General features: G+C 41.4%; 1 protein-coding gene across 2 annotated transcripts; it reads left to right on the forward strand.

Annotated features, from left to right (window-relative positions):
* Positions 1 to 9,338: 9,338 nt before the first annotated feature.
* Positions 9,339 to 22,121, forward strand: LOC306742992 (casein kinase I-like; the record flags this gene model as incomplete). 2 transcript variants are annotated; one of them, XM_079225457.1, is made up of 11 exons in its annotated part: positions 9,339 to 9,632; positions 9,902 to 9,971; positions 11,044 to 11,192; positions 11,290 to 11,524; positions 12,476 to 12,561; positions 12,661 to 12,745; positions 12,969 to 13,117; positions 14,367 to 14,447; positions 14,977 to 15,078; positions 17,673 to 17,779; positions 20,875 to 22,121. In XM_079225457.1, the coding sequence occupies 11 exons, from the start codon at positions 9,339 to 9,341 to the stop codon at positions 20,927 to 20,929; spliced, it is 1,413 nt and encodes a 470-aa protein (XP_079081583.1). In that variant the 3' UTR covers positions 20,930 to 22,121. The 2 variants fall into 2 exon arrangements, with proteins under 2 accessions (XP_079081583.1, XP_079081584.1); XM_079225458.1 differs by lacking the exon at positions 14,977 to 15,078.
* Between the last annotated feature and the right edge of the window lie 481 nt (positions 22,122 to 22,602).

Below are 22,602 nucleotides of genomic sequence, written 5' to 3' on the forward strand. Positions count from 1 at the left end.
AATAAGTTGCATGTGTTTATTTTAAGGATAGCAGCTCATAAATAAAGATACTTCAAATTGTGTTGCAATTGTAACACTCGGACATCTTGAATTCAATATTATAGGCTTGTCCTTATTTGTGAGAAGTCTTATTCTGTTAAAACAAATACCTCATCTTTACCTGCCTATGTCTCTCAATTAATTGACTTCATTGTCTAAATTGTTCAGAAAACCATCCCCTCAATTCAGTGTTGTAATCTTTCCCTGTCTTACTCCAAACTATTGCGTTGACCTCTGATTTGCTGAATGGAACAATCCACAGCTTCTCTCTCTGTACAGCTTGTTTTGCTAACCGCTCCACCTGCTCATTTCCCTTCAGACCTAGCCTACATGGACAGGAACCCACATCAACAGAATTGACATACTTCCATGAATGAGTCTGGAATGTAGGCTACTTGTCATTGGCTGGATAAAATGACTTGACGGGTAAAATTTGAAAGATCTCAGGCTGTTGACAACAGAAAACGAATTGATTCCTGGTTTATATTCCTCTGCTTAATGCAGAGCCAAGAGTAGCCTATTGTACTAGCATCTCCACTGAATAACTCCCACACTATATATACACAATATAAAAATGAGTCTCTCTCTCTCTCTCTCTTTCTCTCTCTCTCTTTCTCTCTCCCTCTCCCTCTCTCCCTCTCCCTCTCTCTCTCTTTCTCTCTCCCTCTCCCTCTCTCCCTCTCCCTCTCCCTCTCTCTCCCTCTCCCTCTCCCCCCCTCTCTCTCCCTCTCCCTCTCCCCCTCTCTCTCTCCCTCTCTCTCTCCGTCTCTCTCTCTCTCCCTCTCCCTCTCCCCCCCTCTCTCTCCCTCTCTCCCCCTCTCTCTCTCTCTCTCTCTCTCTCTCCCCAAAACATCCTAAACACAACAATGATGAAAAATTGTCTACCTCCACACTTCAGTACTATATAGTTCACAGTCTTTTCAAATGTTTTCAGCTAGTATTTTCTAACATGTACAATGTGTTTAGAAACTAATCTCAGACTTTACCCAGACTTTAAATGATTATTTTGAGGACTAATTAATGCAGAAATAAAGAATATTGGAGAGAGGGAGAGAGAGAGAGAGAGAGAGAGAGAGAAAGAGAGAGATCTGGATCCTTCTTTCCTGCTCGCTTCCTCTTGTATTTTACAGCCAGAGGCCAAACTGAGGAGGAGGATGTCAGTTTTTCCCAGAAGAATCCAATACCATATCTGATCCTGCGGACCTGTACATGGACACAGACAGATGCAGATTAGTTACATCAAATCTCTCAAATGCAAAGCTGATGTATGTAGCATTGTTAAAAATCAAACCGAACACAGACCATAAAAACACCCCCGTCTCCTAAAAGTTATGTTCCCCTGCAGCAAAACTGTTTTGTGGATTACGTTTAAAAGGAAACGTATTTTACAAAAATGATTTTGAAGTTAAATGTTTCTTGCTCCAAGCATGGGAAATGCTCCAGACCCTGAACAGGAAGCCTCGTCTAAAATTGTTAAATGAATGCATCAATATTAGTCTGTACTTGAGGTATATAATATGAAATAAGATATAATATTCTGCCATAGTTCACAGTTCAAAGAATCCATATCCCTTTTGAGATGTTGCACGACATGGCTGTGAGCTCTTACCTGCTGTGCTGATTGGTGCAGCTGGACTATGCAGGATCCTGTTTGTGGACTTCAGCTCTGCCTTTAACACCATCATCTCGGCTCAGATGCATTACTAGCTCTCAAGCTGCACATGTCTCAGAGACTTCCTGTCCGACAGGAAGCAGCAGCTGAATCTGGGGAAGCACGCCTTTGACTCTCCCCATCAGCACTGGTTTCTTTCAAGACTGAGTCCTTTCCCCTCTGCTCTTCTCCCTGTACTCCAACAGCTGCGTCTCCAGTCACCAGTCCTTCATTTGACTCCTCTCTGGAGGGGATGAGTCCATCTACAGGTGGGATACCTGTACGTATATATATATATATATATATATATATATATATATATATATATATATATATATATATATATATATATATATATATATATATATATATATATCAAATGTGACAAACCTTGACATGATGTAAAAGTGTCATGGGGAAAATAACTTGAAACGGGTCATTTGGAAATACAATTTTAAATATAACTGTAACCTGCTCCCGTTACCCCGTTGTGTTTTCCCTCGCACAATGACCCCTCCACCCTACCCTTCACCTGCTAACCCCTGCTCCCTACCCTCTACTACTACACGACTCATTCTGTTGCAGTACCAACAATGTTCTGTTCATTTGTTTTGTTTGCTCCTTTGTCTTTCTATTTTTTGTTTTGTTCTGTTTGTCTCTGTCCTATGTAAAGCGTCTTTGAGTATTCAGTAAAGCGCTTTATAAAATTAAAGTATTATTATTATTATTATTATTATTATTATTATTATTATTATTATTATTATTATTAAGGGGCATCAGGCCATACTTTGTTGTGCTGGACCTCTATAGTCCATACTAACCCTTAGTATTTATCATTAGTCTAATCATGCCAATCCCACCAGTAGTCCTAAACCGGCACATCAATCTGCTTGACGTTTGTGGCTAATAGACTTCAACTTCTCTAAAAGATTAGGAACCAAATATTATTATTATATTCAAAATTATATTTAAAAATGCAACAATGTACTGCTGTCCATATTGGATACAAGTATTTACACACAAAGTATGAAAAAGCCAGAGCTGGTCAACGTAAAAACAACTCTTCTCCACAAATCAAAGTGTGCGTGACCCCCTCTCACGTACTCACACAGACCCACATCCGCGCACACAGATTTTCTGTCGATATTCTTCAAAGCAGTTTACGGTCGCCCCTTCCGTTCGCTGCGCCTACTTATCTTCCACTACGCAAATTGCGCTATAGTCACTGGCGAGGCTTTTCAGCTGGTTAGCCAAACATCCAGAGAAAAAGAGATGAGCAGGAAAACGAGACGGAAGAAAATAAGAACAGTTTATTCCAAGCTAGACAAATAGCGACATAAATATACTCTGTTTAGGTACGTAATGTCCCTTTTCAACTTTGTACAAATGTGTTTGTTAAATTATCTTCCGTTTGCTACGTGTACGAATGAATATATGTATGGGCAGAAATTCTGCGTTAGCCAACATTGGCTAGTTAGCTGGTTGGCTAACATGTTAGCTAACGCTTGAGTCTATTATCGGACTACGTCTCGTTCCGACCACAGAAGCTAGTGGACGCTAGCCGGGTAGCGAGTTGTTGATGTGGCTCACATGCCCCGCATACACTGCTGCTCGTCGCTGTTGCCCTGGTTGTGTTCTCTGACACGACTTCGCTTCTGTCGCTATTGCATTCTCTCCAATCAGCGAGCTATTTCAAACGAGTTTCAATGAAGCTCAGGTTGTCAGGCTACACCGAGGCCAAACACTCACACTAACTACTGTGGCCTCATCCTAACTTCCTGCGTTACCTAGCTTGGTTGCTCATTTGTCGTGCAATAACTCCATGCTATTATATTTTCCACAATGGGCTCCTTACCAACGTCGGGTAGCGATCGCAGACGCATAGTTCGCAGATTGAACAGGCTCTGCTCCACTGATGCTGGAATCTGCTGCAGTCGTATCAGCTAACGTTAGCTCCACTAGCAAACTCAAAGAGTTCGTCCCCTGAACAGTGCTCTTGTCCAAATGTTGAAATTGTGACGGCTCGCGACGATCTTCAACAAAACCGTGTTGTCCAGTCTCTCGGGTTGACTTGTCGTTCTCAGGTGTTTACTGGAGAAATGAGGACGAGGTGGGGCAGCTGAGTTGCTCGTTGCAGTGTGGGTGGTGAGGCCAGGCCATGTTGGTACAGCTAGATTGTATTTCCCTTAAAAATTCCATCGAGAACTCTGTCCTGTCTGCCGAGAACAGTGTGAAATGATCAGATTGAATATTAAGATAATAGCGTTTGAACCCACAGGGGCCATACGCACTAACATGCACTTATTAGCTAGTTCCACTGTAAGGGGCCATTGCTGCATAAAATGACAAACCTCAACAAGAATATACATTTATGAAATAGTAATAAGGTGGACTGGAAATGTAGAGACAGCAGTAAAAGTAGAATTGTAGTCACCATCGCATAGAGTAAAGGATATAGAGGAAATTGTGAATGGTCATAAATGTATCTTTACAGAAAGGAACAGCATACCTTTGTTTGATTTGGGCCAGCAATGTTAAGGACATTATAGCCAAGGGCTATTCTTTTATTGTTAATCTCTGGATAGTTTTTTTTAATCAGTAAATTATGATTTAATTCCATGGATTAAATTAATTATTCATCAATCAAAACCATAGAGAGTAAAGTAAAATTTAGGCTAATTGTAAATACAGTAACCATAGAAACCTCAGAGAATCTACATCACCCCTTGTAAATTAATTTCCCCATTGTTAGAATGTATTGCAGTTTGCCGTTACCGATCTGATGTGAGGTCCCGGGACAGGTATGTGTACAGATTGTAAAGCCCACTGAGACAAATTTGTGATTCTGGGCTATACAAATTACATTGAATTGAATGGAACTCACTTTTTGTTCCATATGAACACAATTTATACAGCAGACAAATTGTGTATCGAGGCTTTGCACAGATGTTTTCAAGTCTCTAAATTGTCATATTTAAGAAACAGTTCCTGCGTGTCAGGTTTGTCTTGTGGAGAAACTGTTGAATCGGTTGTCCCAGTTGCTTGGTAATTGGGGTCAGGTCTGTAGCCTGTGGACATGCGTGTAGTGGATACTATTGGGTGTGAGGCTGTATGCAGGTTAGTGGGTGGAGTAAAATACTTTGCTTTCACTGTTCAGCTTGACATTGTCAGATAGGAGGGGAACCAAAACATTGCTGACAATGACTCTGTGTGGGATACCAAAATTGGTGTCTTGATATCAGTGCCTCACAAATACTATTGTCATTACCTACATAGCTTTAATATTTTAGAAATGTTATTTAGTTACCAGTGAATTATACAGTCATTTTCAGTAAAGTTGGGGCATCCGAGGATTCCTAAAAAGTCTTTAAACTCTTAAAAAACCCTGAAAGTATATGTTAAGACATCATCAATTGTTTTGAGAAAAGGGATGCAGGGATACAATACTGTGGTCAAAGACAAGCTTAAAAGCCTTCCTGATGGTATTTTATGTGAACCTTAAAAATACATAGTTTTTTATACCAAACTATTTCAGAACATATTTCCAAATTAAATGCATGATTTGATTTTAAAGGAGGTTATAGTAATGGTCAATAATTTGTCAAGAGAGAAAAATATAAATATCAGGCACAGGCCAAAGCATAAAAAACAACCAGCTTTGGTACAATAAGTACACTCTTACTAGCTAGACAACTAGCTCAAAACAATATTTCAGCAAATGCCCCGGCCTTTTAGATTATATTCATGCAAGAGCTGCATACTCTTCCTTTAGCTGAGGCCAAAGACAGTGTGTGGGAGTGATGTTGCCTCTTGCTTTGAGCAGGCCTAACCCATTCTCATGCATGGCCTATACAGTAGCATTGATTTTTTTTTTTGTGGGAGTTGCTCAATCTGACAGAGGCCTCTGTGGGAGGGGAAAAAACTGTTTGACCTGCTGCAGCGGATGTAATTACAGACATAGGACTGACTTCAGTCAGGGCAGAAGGCTGTTCAATGTTTTTATGGAATCTGATTTTAGCAAGACCTACAAACCGGTTTGCTCATTTTTGAGCAACCAAATTGTCTTATTTGTCAAACTCAGCTGAGCAGCGTTCCCACATAATCAACAAATTCAAGTTGTCCGTTTACGCAGCTGCACTGGAAGTGAAGTTTTGGTTGCACTCAGCTCATGTCTTTTTTAATCAATGTCTTCATAGAATGGAATCGCCATCAATCTTTATTTTAACATGCATTTTTTAGTAACTCTTATTGGCTGCAAATATCCTGTGTCTCCGCTAGTAAAATCAGTTTGATGAATTCAGATCATCAATATCTGAATAGACTGTAATAGTAGTTTGTAAGACCACAGTGGTTTGTCACATGACGTATGCTGTGATTTTTCTTCTATCGCAGTTAAGAAGCTGTATTGACTAAAGTAGAGATGTATTTGGGCAGCCTGCAGACATTCAGCAAACACAATAAAAACCCACACAATAAAAGCATTGGATTCACATGCGTGTTGCACGTACTCACAGGGGCTCGGAGGTAATGTTATTCCTGTTAATGACATCAGAGGAGATGCTTTGACAAACTGCACATTGTCCGCTATCTCAGACATTTCCTCCTCCTCCTCCTCTTCACTGTTATCCTCCTCTTTGTGTCCTCCATGTTATTATCACCAGTAAAGAAGTGGTCAAGAAACCCATGGGCACTGAACTATTGTTCTGAAGTTGAACAACCTGAATCTTTTGATATTCAGCCGACAAATATATTTACCACACGATGCTATGGACATAATGCACAAATATAGATATTCTAATAGTTCAAACTTATTTGTTTTCTTTTAAGAATGAATATTTGCATTTTTGTAATTTTTGGTCAATTGAGATCACCACAATCTAAGACTTCAGTGCTAAAGGGCCAATGGATCTGTGTTGACAATCAGCACAAAGACCAAAATTGTAAAGGGAGAGAAGAAACTGAGGGTGGACACGTTACCTGATAGTATCAGATAATACGCAAACTACAACATTTTGTTTGATTACTGTAATAGAGCTGTTCTTCTTTAATGCTTTTTCTTGATTGAGCTGGCATAGTATCTTAATACTCATAACATGAATAACATTTTTCAGTGATTTTATTTTATTCTGTACAAATTGTCTTGCAACAAAGTATTCTGAGGCTGAACCAAAACAACAGCAAAGCCACGATGTAAAGTTAAATGAGATGGATGTGATAAGCTGTGCTGTGTTGGAGTAAAACTTCACTGGCTGTGGGGCAGCTGTGGCTCAGGGAGGGAGCGGGTCATCTGAATGTGAATTAGTTTAGCGTCCTGGTGGGCAGGTGGCACTTTGCATGGGAGCCTCTGCCATCAGTGTGTGACTGGGTGAATGAAGACATAAATGCAAGTCCATTAACTATTGACCCTTAATCTCCCCTAAAGTTAATTTACAAGGCAGAAAACAGGACCCAACCAACTGTAGCTCAAATTCTCGATGGACATTTACTTTTGCTTTGAGTGGCAGTTAAGGATTTTACTTTATTTGCAGCAATTATATAGTCAACAATTGCTCTGCAGTTATATACAGTATATATAATATATATTCACCACAAAAAGTTGAAGATAAGAATAGATGACTGACGTAATATATCGGACTTGTTGTTTTTAAAAAACACAAATGATCACTCAATGGGAGATTACCTGAAGGCCAACTGCAAAGTCAGATTTGTATTTTTTTTTTAAATGAAGGGGAAGTTGTGTTTGACTTGGATGTGCAGAGAAGGAAGGAATGAGAGAAGCCAGGATGAGTGATATTGTTCGAAGAGGAAATCAGCAACACGAGAGAACATTTCCTGTCCTGGTCTGGTTTTAGGAAGGCCAAATGTTGTCACTTGGTTTCTCTTTTAGATTTTTAAATCTAAATACCTAAATACTAAAATGCAAAATGTTTATTGAATGCAATAAATATATTTCTTTAGATTTTAGAGGTGAGAGGAGCTCAGTGTATCCTAAGATGTTCCCCAGCAGCCTAAGCCTATAGCAGAACTGAAACTTCTGCATTTCTGAAAATTCTGAAATTTGAAGAGGAGGAGCAATCTCTCTGACAGAATCACGGGCTGAGATGCCCTCGTGAATTGCGAGGGGAGTTGTCTGACTCTCCCTCTCCTGACGGAGCCAGCCCTAACTATAAGCGCTATCAAAGAGAACCTTTTGATAGCTAACACATAACTCTGTGTTATCTCAAAGTACGGGTCTCATGAAAACCGATACTTCGGATCCAAGTAAAAATTCTGAAAACCTGAGACTAGTACTGGTTATCTAGTGCGGCAGGTACCGACGTCAGGGTTTGAGTCATGGCTCTGTCGTCTAAGGGACAATATAACATTTCCCTGATAAGTCAACACTGTGAATAACAAATCTGTGTGGTAATCAGCAGGAGGAGAGCTAGGTAGCGTTTGCTGTTCGCTATTGGCAGCCAATGAGCATCATGGTTTTGCTTGGCTAAATGGGCGACCACTCATCCCCCTGAGCTACAGCCGCCCCACTTGTATGCATATTAGTTATTCTGGATGGGCAGGTGGCACCTTACATGTTAGTCCCTCCCATCAGTGTATAAATGTGTGATGACAAGCAGTGTTAAAGTGCTTTGAGTGGTCGGAAGACGAGAAAAGAGCTATACAAGTACAGTCCATTTACCATAAATCAGGGAGCTAACATACGGACGTTGCATTGAGTTACATTATGATGAGTTGAAGTTCTTTTCATGTATTGGGTGAAGGTCAATTACAACGTTATGATGTGTTCAAATGTAACAAAATATTGTATGTTTTTTTTTGCTACACATTATGTATTAAAATATGGTTCAACTTTTATGAAATAATTTCATGTTTTTTCTGTTTCTATCAGGTGGTACGTTGGAACTTTGGCCCACAGCATTCCAAACACCTGATGTTCTGACAGTGGACAAGTACAGAAATCCAGCCTTTATAGGATCAAATGCTCTAAAACCAACTAACCTATGGCAATAAATCACACGCCTAAAGTTTTTAGTCATTCCTGAATATCAGATGCAAAAAAGGGGATCCTGTGAAATACTTTTTTACCTCTAAACAGTTTCTGCAGTTCTGAGGTTGGGTGCATGGGTGTTGTGCTGACAGCAGGCTGTTGTCATGGTGGACTGGTTTGTCTGAGCCTGAAGCTAGCGTAGCTTCCCAGTTTCATATAGCATGTTAGCTTATGGCTAGCCACGTATGGTGACTGATCAGGCCATTATACTCTTCCCCTCCATCACCATCTCTGGCCCCCTTCAAGGGGGTATAAACTAGTTGGTAGTGGTGCCCCCTTACCCTGTCCTCTTTTCATTTCTCTTTCATTTAGTCATCTATCCACCCCACCCCCAACTCATCAGCTTTTGCTTTCTTTCATTCACGTCTGCACTCATCACTTTTTCTTGGTACTAAGCACTCTTTCACTTTTTCTCATCTCACATCTATCCCACTTCAGCTTCTGTTACCCCAGCTCAATCCCCGCCCTGTTTAAGTCTCATTTTGGCCAAACCTAGCCCACCCTGACGTCTTGACAGCGTAGCTGCTTGGCAGTTCTTTTGGTAGTTGTTTTTGGTTGCATGGAATCGGCTTAACCGTGGAGAGACCAGGCTACCACAAACTGATGGACTTTGACAAGCGAGGAGTAGGGGGAGGAGGTGGTGGAGGAGGAGGAGGAGGTGGTGGAGGAGGTGGTGGAGGAGGAGGTGGAGGGAAGGCGGATACAGAGGAGGGGAAAAGGATGCCTGGGAAGACGGGGAGTCGATCGGGGCATGGCGGCCGGAGTGCCAGCTCCAACTCCGGGGTTCTGATGGTCGGCCCAAACTTCCGCGTCGGAAAGAAGATCGGCTGTGGGAACTTTGGAGAGCTGCGACTTGGAAAGAACCTGTATACTAATGAATACGTGGCTATCAAACTGGTAAAAAAAACGTGTCTCTAGTTTATAGTATTGTAGTGCGTGATAGTGATAAGAACAATTAATAATCAATATTTCAGAATATAATAATTAGCACTTGGAAGGGACAGAAAGCTGTTTCACATTGTACTTAAACCATTATATTCACAACATTCGGGTTTGATTGCCCTGAAAAGATGTGTATTATGAATTGTATATTATGAATTTAATTTAATTTCATCTATTGTGTGACAAAATAATTATTCTAATTCAAACATAATCCTCCTTTGTAGGAGCCTATCAAGTCACGTGCTCCACAGCTCCACCTAGAATATCGCTTCTACAAACAGCTGGGAAGTTCAGGTGAGGAGCACTGTTTCTTTTGTCAGGTTTTCTACTGTGAGAATCAGCATTTTGATTTGTATGTGATGAAATAATATATTGAAGTTGGCAGCATCAACACTAATGCCAGCTAGCAAATAAGTATTTTTAAAGTTTTTAAAGTGGGAGGTTCATGCTATCCCCCCATTGTGTCGACCAACCAGTATGTGTTGTTTGTGCCGCAACAAACTCAAGACCACCTGCTGGATATTGAACCCTGGGTCTCTTGTGCACCACATAAAGTAGAATACAACACCATGCATAGTCGCAGCTGCAGTCCTCTGTCTGTGTCTACACAGGGGGCAATCAGGCACAGTATTGAGTAAGGGCTGGGTATCGGGGAAGCCTCACCACACACACACACACACACACACAGACACAGACAGACAGACAGACAGACAGACAGAAGAATATTAGTTTAAAACTGATTGGTGATGCTGTTTTGCCCTCATTTGTCTTCGTGAAGATTGCTGTAAGTATGTAATGTAGCCCCGGTGCCAGTTATGTGGAGTAAGCACTGCACTGGCCTCAACCAGCCTGTCAACAACCAGTACAATGGAAGAAAATATACTTGAAGCCCATGAATTGGCTTCTGGCCGTGGTTAGAAAACCCGTCTTTACTCAGCCACGTAAAGTGTGTTTCCACCTGGACTTTGAAGGTCAAGGTTACTTTGACCTCATCTGTACCATTCTTGTAGGATCTTGAGGGCCGAAACATCCACCTGGACACAAATTAACTGAGTAGATTTAGGTGATAATAACGTTTACCTCACAGAACACTTCATCTACGAGGATAACATGATTTAAGTTATGATATTTTGGACATACATGGACGTATACTGCAACTTGACTGGTTGGCCGAGGCATATACCCTAGAGGCAGTAATCCTAGTTTTATGGTGGAGAATGAATTTAGGAGTGGAACAGGCGGTTGCTGGGGTGGATATTAACTTTGAATTTTTTGGGACATTGCGCAGGCACCTCACCGATATCACAGATCAATGTTAACGTTTATACTTAAATGTATTCTGACTGTCCTTTATCTGTTCATCCAGAGAGCGTACCGCAGGTGTTTTACTTTGGACCATGTGGTAAATACAATGCTATGGTTCTGGAGCTACTGGGACCAAGCTTAGAAGATCTGTTCGACCTCTGTGACCGGACCTTCTCTCTAAAAACTGTACTTATGATAGCCATACAACTGGTAAACACATACAAACAATAATATATATATATTTTAAACACTTTAGTTTAGTGTTGGATTACTTAGCTCTGCATCTTTGTTCTGTCCTTTCCCTTAGATAACCCGTATGGAGTTTGTCCACACCAGAAGCCTGATCTATCGAGACGTGAAGCCTGAAAACTTCCTGGTGGGCCGACCTGGTTCCAAACGGCAACACACCATCCACATCATAGACTTTGGCCTGGCGAAAGAATACATAGACCCAGAGACCAAGAAACACATCCCATACCGAGAACACAAGAGTCTGACTGGAACTGCGAGATATATGAGCATCAATACACATCTGGGGAAAGGTGAGCTGCTCCGTCATGCTACATGTGCACATATATACTGATACTGTGTGGGTGTGTATATATGTGTGTGTGTGTATGTATGTATATATATATATATAGCTATATATATATATAGCTATATATATATATATAGCTATATATATATATATATATATATATATATATATATATATATATATAGCTATATATATATATATATATATATATAGCTATATATATATATATATATAGCTATATAGCTAATATTAGGTGAGTATGTGAGCGCATCATTCTCCAGGTGATGAGGTGGTTCACACTGATCTTTAGCTTCAGCTTCTATCTTTATCTTTTTAACCTGTTTTCACTGCTGAATCAGTTTGTCATCCTGGATACATCATTCAACACATATAGTAGACCCTTCTGTCTGCTTCTCTCTGAAATTGTTTGGATGATAATTATTCAGGTAGAGCAGTTAGTGACAGTGTGGATTCCATAGTAGCTCGGACAGCTAGACTGTGTGGCAGTTGAGGGAGGGGCTTAACAAAGGGTCAATGGAAGGTAAAAAGACACAACCAGGCGGCAACCTCCAGGTCTGAAAAGTGAAGCCAATGCAGAAGTGTCGAACACTTCAGTGGGCGACTCCTCTGGAAGCAGAAAGTGTATTACCTCAGTAAACATTGTCAATATGAGTTTGTTGTTTCAAGTCTTCTTCAATACAGCATAATGCTCATTTAGTAAAGGATTGCAGTCCAATGGGTGACGATAAGACCTTGATGACTGGGTGCTGGATAATATTAAAAGGAAAGATGAGAAGGGCACTCCAATTTGACTTTTTAATCTTGTTTTATGGATGTGGATTCATACATGCTTAAGAACGACATTTTGCCCAAAAACATTTTGTCCTGACCCCAACGTGACATCTTCAAATAATTTGTTTTGTCAGTCATTCATTCATGTGCTTCTGTGTTTCAGAGCAAAGCAGGCGGGATGACCTGGAAGCTTTGGGCCACATGTTCATGTACTTCCTGCGAGGCAGCCTACCCTGGCAGGGACTCAAGGTTAGGAGGCAGTTGACCTACAGTGTGATGTCAATCCAGTCATCTTTGTTTGATTGGTCTTTCATTGCTAATATGTTTAAATGTCCCTTTCTTCACCAGGCTGACACTCTGAAAGAGCGTTATCAGAAGATAGGAGACACAAAGAGAGACACGCCCATAGAGGTCCTCTGTGAAAGCTTCCCAGGTTCGCGAACACACAGACACACACACACACACACACACACACACACACACACACACACACACACACACACACACACACACACACACACACACACACACACACCTACAAACAAAGTCAGCGTTCCTGTGCAGCGGTTGCATTTATGATCAGGTTAGCAGATGTTGATCTTGTGTGTCTGTGTGTGAATGTGTGTGTGGCTTTGGTGCCTGTGCGTCTGCAACAGAAGAGATGGCCACCTACCTGCGGTACGTGCGTCGGCTGGACTTCTTCGAGAAGCCAGATTACGACTATCTGAGGAAACTCTTCACGGACCTCTTTGACAGAAACGGATACATCTTCGACTACCAGTACGACTGGACTGGGAAGCCACTGGTGAGTGTGTGGTCTGAGCTGAACTTACAGCTGGGTTTAGGGCAAGGTCAGGGTTCAGAGGGCAGTTCAATGAAGCATAATCATTTGGATGATCTACTGTGTCGTAGTCATAGGGTGCAACCGGAGGTTGTTCCACCAGAGCAGTGTTTTTCAACCTTTTTTGAGCCGCGGCACATTTTCTACAATAAAAATATCCCACGGCACACCAACAACCCAAAACCTTACAAAATGTCAAATTGTAGCATAATAAAGCATGTGTGGTAGGTAATTAGTGCAAAGTAATACCTCACAGTACTTCTAGGCACTCCATCTGTGCTTTTATAAATAATAGAATAAAGAACATTGCAATCACTTTCAAGTAAACCAGATTGCTCCATCAGACAAAAAAAAGTGTTATATCCGTACAAAAAACAACTAATATTTAGTTACTACTAAATGGCTTATTGTGGAAAACAATAAGCTATTTTTTTGCAAAACAGAATGAGTGCAGATATGTGAGCATCAGTATTAGTGGCTGCAGTGAGCTTCTTTCCTCTACACATCTTTTAAAACAGGGTTGTAGATTTGATACGGCTCTCAATTAATGCTCAATGTTGAGAAACGCTACAACAGAAATGACCTCACGGAGGGAGATCTCATAAAGATCGGCTTTTGACAAAATGACAAGTGATACTAGTGATAACTGTGTCTTTATTAGTATTAGTACACTGATGATACCTGTGTCTTTATTAGTACAGTGACGATAACTGTCTTTATTAGTACACTGATGATAACTGTCTTTATTAGTGTTAATACAGTGATACATTTTTCTAAAAACACATTTCTTCGTTTCCTCCCTCCTCGCGTGGTTGCCTTGCGTCTCTCTACACCGCAGGTGGGAGAGACTAAGACAAAACTTTAGGAGACTTGAGATGCAGCCAAATTATTGTTGTCTCTTATCTCCAGAAAGACACTTCCTCCTCCTCCTTTAAGCTTCTTTAAAAACTGTAATCTGAATAGACTCACTTTAAGTGATAAATAAAGTGAGCCGAGTTCAGCGGTAAGGTTTGAACTTTGAGTGGTACATTCAGCATCCTCACGCTCATGCCTCGAGGCTCATTTTTAATGGCTAAATGTACAGGGTTCCTTTTGTACAGCAACATTATCCATAACATTAATAATAGTGAGTCCACATGAAGAAACGTCTTGCATTCAAATGTGCATTTCCTTACTCTGACACCATGTTTGACCCAACTTCCTGTGTGTTTAGCCCACTCCAATAGGTCCGGTGGCCAGTGAGACTCCACTTCAGACGAGCAACCGAGAGAAAGCGCCGCAGACCAAAAACCAGGTACACGCACTCAAACCAATATTAACATTCCCAATCAATATAATTGCATATTTTACAGTGAGGTGTTCTGGTGATACCCCCATCTTCTACATTCACAAACACAAATGCACATCAGTCTTACAAAAGTTTCTATGTGGGTCTTAACACCCCCCAAAAAAATCTGGTTTGAGGCAGGTGAGGTTGAGGAAACACAGAAAGTAGACCACCTCCTTCCCCTTTTGCATGGGGCTTCACCCGCCTGTTACTCCTCCACCAAATACTGACTCTGAACTCACTATTTCTTCTCTCTTTCCTCATTCTTTTCTCTGCTCCTCACCCCACCACTCCTCTTTTCCATCGGCCCTGTCTTCTCACTTCACCCTCACCTTACTGCTTCTTCTGTTTTCTCTTTTACACCCTGTCTCCACCACTTTCCATGGCGTGCCTCCTCTTCCATCTTATGTCCTTTTCACCTTTTCCCTTCCACCACCACTTCCTCCTCCTCCCTCCCTTCTCGTTCCTCCTGCGATCGGCTTCCTGTCTCCTCTAGTCTCCAGAGGGGAAAGGCAGTGAGTCGCAACCCACTCCAGTGACCAATCGAGAGCTGCTGGGCTCCCATCTCACTGCTGATAGGCTGGGCGGGTCCGTCCAGGTACTGAGAGGAAGGGTTAGCTCTGCTGGCTTCTTGTCTGTCTGCCTACCTGTCTATCTGTCTGCCTGCATGACCTTCTCCGAGACGGAGCACGGCCAACCTCTAGTCTGTTTCCTCACAACCTCAATAAGCCCCTCCCAGGGGACTATTGTAAATTGAGATTCTAAATGAATGCATCACCCCTCTCAATAGTTTGGGCACTTCTTTTCAAACTAGCACCCCCATTGTCACATTAAAATAATGGAGACTCTGCCAGAGACCGAAGGTTGTGTCCCGGCTTCTCTATGGACAGAACAGAAAGTGTAGAGACCATATGATGTAGACTGACTAGTGACGAGGTAGAAGAGGCTGGCTTTCACACTGTGTTGGTATCAACAACTGGAATAAACTGGAAAATTAGCAGAAGTTAAGTTGATAGTTATTGCTGAGATCATGTGAGTTGGTGTATACTCTGTGTGTGACGTAGGAGTTTGGTGACGAAAAGTTCAGCTTGCATTTGGCCTTTTGTTCTGTTATATCCAGGTCTCCAAATGTAGCTCAACACATGCCGTTGCTCAACGAGCTGTGACCGGGTATATTATCAAACCACAGTTCAAAGGGAAATGTGGTGTTACAGAGTTGGTGTTTATTGAGAATTTTCACATGACATCATCCATGTCTAAACACTAGTGGTGCAACGGGTCCTAAAACTCACAGTTCGGATCAGATTCACAGATCGGATCAGCACAAAAAAATAAAGGGAACAAATATAACTTTTAGATGTTCTGTTCACATTTGCTATAATATGATACTAATTGCTGATCAATGATGATCCATAATAACAGCTACAGATCCCTTTTGTTGTAAAGCTGCTCTTCAAGGACTAGACTATTTATTTTCTCAACCGTCCAAAAAATGATTTCAACACTGAAGTCCATCAACAATTCTAAATGCTATCTTTTACTTTGTTTTTTTTCTTCATAAAAACACACAATTCAAATAAGGAAATATACAATTGTATTTTTATGGATTAAAACAAATCTCGTTGTAGTATAAATAATCTTCTTAGAGCTAGTGTAAACAGCTCACAATTCATCTCTATCTATTTATGTTGTTGTTGAAAACATCTCCTGCTAATGCTGATGTTACTAGCACTCCTCCTGTGGATTTACATAGTAACAATATAGCATGAATGATGTCCTGATCACATATTTTATTAAATATTGGATGGATAAAGAACGTCAGTAAAACTATATTTCACACTGTGGTTAACGTTATACTGTGTAATTAATCCGCGGTTCACATGCGTGCCAAACTGTAAGGGGGGGGGGGGGGATCAGTATGGATCAGGGATCCAAAGGGCTCCGTTCCACAACGACTAAACATATTGGGATTTAGTGCATTCTGATGCACTAGTAGTTTCCCTGTCAGCTGACGTTGGATGCACTAGATGAAGGCACACAGGATTTCTTCTCCAGAAGTAGTGTTCATGCCTCATGTAAGGTCACTGACTGTTAACATGCACAAAACATTACATGTTTTACCCTCATTCAGAAAAAGACAATATTGCTATATCAGTTGTTAACATGGCAAATGGAAATGAATTATCCAAAAATTTTCCTTTTTTACATGCAGCCATGCATAACCTACTCTGATTAACAATCTAAATATGGAAAAAAAAAAGGAACGACTGTGCCCGTTTGCTTCTTTGCTTTAAAATCTGAAGTTTTCACCGGTGGTGAACGGTTCGACTGATCTCCAAGTCTTTCATGAAGTAAAGAAGTAGCGGTGTGTCTACCTCCGACTAGAGAGGTGGGCCTTTTCTGTCGGGCATGCAGGGTTGTACAACAATGTAGACATGAAGGGCTCATTCCAACGAAAACTCAACGAGCCTTAGTTTCAGGTGATATCATACATTAATAGTTATGAATATTCAATTTCTGCCAATAAATCTTACACACTGCCCCCTTTAAGCCTCTGCAGTATTGGCAAGTCGATTTCACATTTCGTGAATATCAGCCGCACTGAATGGAAGACTACTTTGAACAGCAGCCGTTCTGACATCACAAGCATGCTTTTAGAGTGAAAACATGTCAAGGCCACACAGTCGTCATTGCTTGTTGTTATAAGACATAAAGCAGAGGTGTCGCTTTTCTTTTTTGCATGGCAGCAAAATTAATGTTGACATTGCCTGTGTCTGGAGTTGTGATGCTTCCCTGGAGGCCACAACTCTTATTCAATTTATTTCAATTTATTTTGTATAGTCCAAAATCTAAAATTACAAATTAGCTTCAGAGGGCTTTACAATCCGTATGGACTGTTCAGACCACGTTAAGCCGGCTACATTTTAAAACAATCTTTTCCTTCTGTGAAGGGGAGAGCAGGATGCAGATGGACGTCTGACCAGCTGAGACTAAAGTGAAGAAAAACATGACTTTAAGCTGCTTTTCTATTGTTTTGGTGCTACAGTGTCGGAAAAAAACGTCCGGAAAACTGACCCGAAAAGCACATGGAAGCATGTTGTTTTTACTCACAAACAACATTTTCAAAGCACATAGGAATCTATGTGTTGGTGCACTGCACTCATCCATCTCTCCTCCATTTGTCACCTGCAGGTGATGAGTTCCACCAATGGGGAGCTGAATACAGACGACCCCACTGCAGGACACTCCAATGCACCAATCACAGCCAATGCAGAGGTGGAGGTGGCTGATGATACCAAGTAAGGACACACACACGAGGCGGGCCGACTGTGGCTCAATAGAAGAGCGGGTCGATCCCTGGCTCCGCTAGTCCATATCAATGAGTCCTTGGGCAAGACACACCCTAGTTGCTCCCGTAGATGTTCCTATGGTGTATGAATGTTAGATAGTCTTGATGGGCAGGAGGCCCCTTGCATGGTAGCTCCTGCTATCAGTCTATGAATGGCTGTGAACGGATAAATGATGACATGAAGTGTCACACACAATATATACTAGAATATGTATAGAGAATGGCAACACCTGCAACTCTTCTTTGAACCATTTGCAATTCCAGGTAAAATATAATTTTGATTAAACAAAAACCAGGTAAGTTGGTCATGTGACTGTTAGCTTGACTTCCTGAGGCTCTAACTACTTCTCCTCTCAAAAGCAGTGCTTTAGAAAGTGTTGACTTTGCATTAACAGGATGCTGACAGTGCCAGTCTCATTCCACAGAAGAGCTTTCTGTTTTGTTTTTTTGGAACATTTATTATTAGATCATATTTTTCCAACTAAGCCACTTCAAAGTACTTTTCTGAGCCCAGAAGAAAACCACTTAAATACAGATCTGTTCTGTGAAATAACTAGACATGGGACTGATCCGATCCAACATCGGTATTGCCCTCAGATACTGAGATAATCGGATAGCGAACTTAGGTTACCGATCCATATAAATATATATATATATACTGTGTGTGTGTGTGTGTGTGTGTGTGTGTGTGTGTGTGTGTGTGTGTGTGTGTGTGTGTGTGTGTGTGGCATACATACATACATACGACTGCAAAGGAGCCTATTAGCTACACTGGAGGCCTTAGCACGGAGGCTGCTCCGAGCCCACGACAGGAGACGAACAACACATCGCTACGATTGTGTGTGTGTGTACTGACACAGCCGTCCGTTTGCCCCGGGGCAGTTGGTAACTCGGCATTTCAAACGGAAGGTGAAAGTAACGCCCGGTGATCTCAATAAGCCCTTCAGCATTCAGGCTACTGCTAGAGGGTATTAATAATCTAGCTTGTCGTAGATGTACCGCATTTCCAGCTGATTTCCTACTCTCATCACCACTTCCTTGAGTCAACATCCAACACAAACAGACCTCTGGCCTCACCTTTTAGTATCATTACTCACTATTCTGTTACCGATTTTAAGAAGCTGCCACGTACATTGTAGATATTCATTTCTCCACACATTTCAGGAGTTGCCATGACAATTTGCACTGCTACACATGTTTGTCTGTGAATCCGACCTTGGGAGTTCAGATGAATAGCTTTGGAATACATTTCAATGTATTATTTACTTATTTATTTAGTTGTTGTGCTCTGATATCGGAGTTGCATCTGTATGGGCAGGTATCCAGTATCGGGTCGGAACAGGAAAACAGTGGATCAGTGCATCTCTAGAAGTAACCAAAAGTGTTCTAACTTAGGCTGAAAGGTTTGTGTTCATGTGGGACCCCATCAACCATAGTATACAACATCTAGTAACTCTAATCTAGTTGTCAATATTTAAATTTTTATCTTATTTTATTAAGTGTGTCTTCTTTTGAAATGTATGTTACTAAGTGCTGGTGCATAGGTGCATGCAGCAAACATGGGTACTGATTTGAATATTTAAAAAAGCATTATTGTTGCTGCTAATGGTTGGTAGACTTGGACACGAAGTGTGTGTCCTCAGAACCCCCACAATGCCACAGGGGCAGTGTCCTGGCTGCAGCTGCCTCAGATAAGAGCAGAGGGGTGGAGGTTACACCCTCACCAAGACGCAGGCAGCTTCTGTGTTTGCTTCTAGCCTCAGGAACCCGTCATTAATGAAGCACTAGACAAGTGTTTTTTTAGTCTTCATTCTATTTCTATTCGGGCTGCAACAACGAATCGATAAAAATCCATTATCAAAAGAGTTGGCAACAAATTTCATTATCGATTCGTTGTGTCGCGTGATTATTACGGCAGTCAATAAGTCGCGGAGAAAGAAAAAAAAGAGCAGAGTAACTGGCCTGCCAGCGTTTCTGAGATTGGAGTGAGACACGGAGAAAAGCTGAGGTTGTGATCAGATGAGATGTCAACAGCGTCTTCATGTTCCTCAAACTTGTTTTTAATGGAAGCTAGTCAGCTTGCTATCGCGTTAGCTAACGTGTTTGGGTTGTGTATTGTCGTTAAAGTTACGTTATGTTCCGTTACAGTTCAGTCTTGCTTGTAAAAAAACGTAACGTGATGAAACATGCCGTAACCCCCCGGTCTGGTTCAGTTCACGCTGTCACTCGTTAACGTTAAACCGGCACACCGGCGGATCTGGCTGCAGGTTTTATTTTTTCTCAAAGTAGAATGAATCAAATCACATAGTTGGGCTTAGCCAACAATGTGATGTCGTGGTCATAAGAGACCCAGAATTAAATAGTTTAAGGAAGAGGACGCTCTATATGCAGCGCAGCTTGATGCAGGGCTGAGATGAAGTGGAGCTGGGCCTGAAGATGGAGGTCAAAACAGACGTGAGAGGAGCAGTAAAGCTTCCCACTGTCCCAGTGTTTCATACATATTGATAAAGCAGGGTATGCTAAATGCAGCCTCTGCTCCAAGGAGATCAATTACAGTAAAAAGGGCTCACATTTGGCAGATGTAAAGCATACATGTGTAGGTTTTTTGTGTTAGTCCATTTTAATTTTTTAATTAACAGCTCAGGGATGTTTAAAGAGCAACCTGTTTTTACTTTCTGAAGATGTTTTGCACCGTCAGTTCTGTTTTTGAATAAAGGGTTGGAAATTAATGCTTTTTAGTTTTTTTATCCGATTCATCGATTAATCGAAAAAATTATCAACCGATTAATCGATTATTAAAATAATCGTTAGTTCTAGCCCTATTCTCTATCTTCCTTTTATTTCTTGTATGAGAGGTACTACACAAACACAGTTTAATTATTCATATTATAATCATCATCCTTATTGTTATTGGTTCGCTGCATGAGAGGTCCTACCAGAATGTACACGTTTATTTCACAAAACTTGTTACTTCAAATACATGATAGAAAAAGAAAAGAGTATTTGGAGAAGAGAAGTGTGTTAATGACTGGTGGTGTGTTGCAGGTGCTGCTGTTTCTTCAAGAGGAGGAAGAGGAAAGCTCTCCAGAGACACAAATGAAAGCGAGAGGGGAGAGAGAAGCCCTGGTCCCTTTGTGGGTTCTCTCAGTCTCTTCCTCGAGCCCTCTTCATGTAACCCTCTCTTCACCCTCTCCCCCTCCCCCCTCCCTCAGTCCCCCTCTGACCCTCCTTGCCTGCTGTTGGAGGTCCTGTAGTTTACCTTAAGTCGGCTGGACTGGCTGGGCCACCGGGCAGCAGGATATGTTTGCTAAGCTGATCTACTGGTTTCTACCGGACTACCATGACCGGACTGGCAAAGTGTTTGCGGTTCCACCTGGGAGCTTTAACCGTGGACTAGCCGCACCAGCGGTGGGGTCTTCTTGTATTTATGGTCAGAACTGAAGTGAAACTGGATCAACCCGAACTGCTGGGGGGAAACAAGAGACCACACAAACAGTTGAGACTGTAAAGGGCAGATGATTGGCTGACAGACTGGATTCAGCTGGTTTTCGGGCATACGGGCTAGTTCTCTATTTTTTGTTTTTTTGTTTATTTCTTCCTTATTGACTGGAGAGAGTGTACTTCTGAGGAGATACAGAAGAGAGGACAACAAAAAAGATGGGAAGCAATGAGACTGCCGGACCACACGTGCGTGCGCGCGCACACACACACACACACACACACACACACACACACACACACACACACACACACACACAGATATGTACAAACACGCAGCACACATTCTTGAGCTCGTCACAAAGAGACTTCATGGACAAAAAAGATGCAGCTCTCGCATATAGTCTATAAAGTTTTTATTCTCTAGGGGTCAAAGGAAGACACCGTGGGCGGCTTGGTCTATTTCCTGCAACAGACTGAGCTCAGTGTTCTTCTCAGACACATTCACCCTCAGAGGAAAAACCTCACAACCACCAGAATCAAAAGTTTAAAAAGATGTTTATGTGAAAACTATGCTTTTTCGTGTTTTAATTTGTAACTAAAAAAAACTGTCTACAATTTGGATCCTGTGTTTTTATTTTCTGTCTTTATGCGTTCAAAAAGTTTGTGTTTTGTAGCTTGGAGTGTGTTCCTCAATGTTTTTTTGTTTTTTTTAATAACTTGTAATTTTAATTTTCTGTTTTATTTTTTCCTCTTTCTCTCTGGGTTGGAAGATGGAAAGTCGGATAACTCCATTAAAAAAAAACAAAAAAAAACAACCAAACAAAATAAAAGCTGATCTTTATTTAAGGAATCGTGAACAACGTTTGTTTCAGTATTTTATGTTTGATACGTGTGCCTATGATGGATCATTCTAAAGCTTGATCAGAGAGGTCTTGTTGGTCCCTTCGTGTTTAGATTGCGGTGGCCTCGCAAAGAGCACATTACTGCCACCCCTGGAACAGGATCAAACCAGGTCCAGATCTCGCTGGAGAGTGTCACGGTCAATGTCAGTGTCTTTAAGTTGCAGTAATATTAAATCACTTTAACCAATGGCATGGATGCCTTGAACTGTAAGAAAAGGGCTCTGCAGACTAAATAGGACACCAATCGCCTACAGTCGTGATTATGAGGCGCCAACATTCACTGTCAAGGGAACCAAATTGTAGAATGGATTAAAAATTGAGACAAAGTTTAGTTTTTGTCGTTTTCTGTCTCCGTCTCCAGCCCTCCTATCACTCCTCCTCCTCGAGTGGGGCTGAAATAGGCACACTGCAACTAAGTGGGCTATTTGTA

Source organism: Taurulus bubalis (assembly GCF_910589615.1).
Source record: "Taurulus bubalis genome assembly, chromosome: 1".
Classification (NCBI taxonomy): Eukaryota; Metazoa; Chordata; class Actinopteri; order Perciformes; family Cottidae; genus Taurulus; species Taurulus bubalis.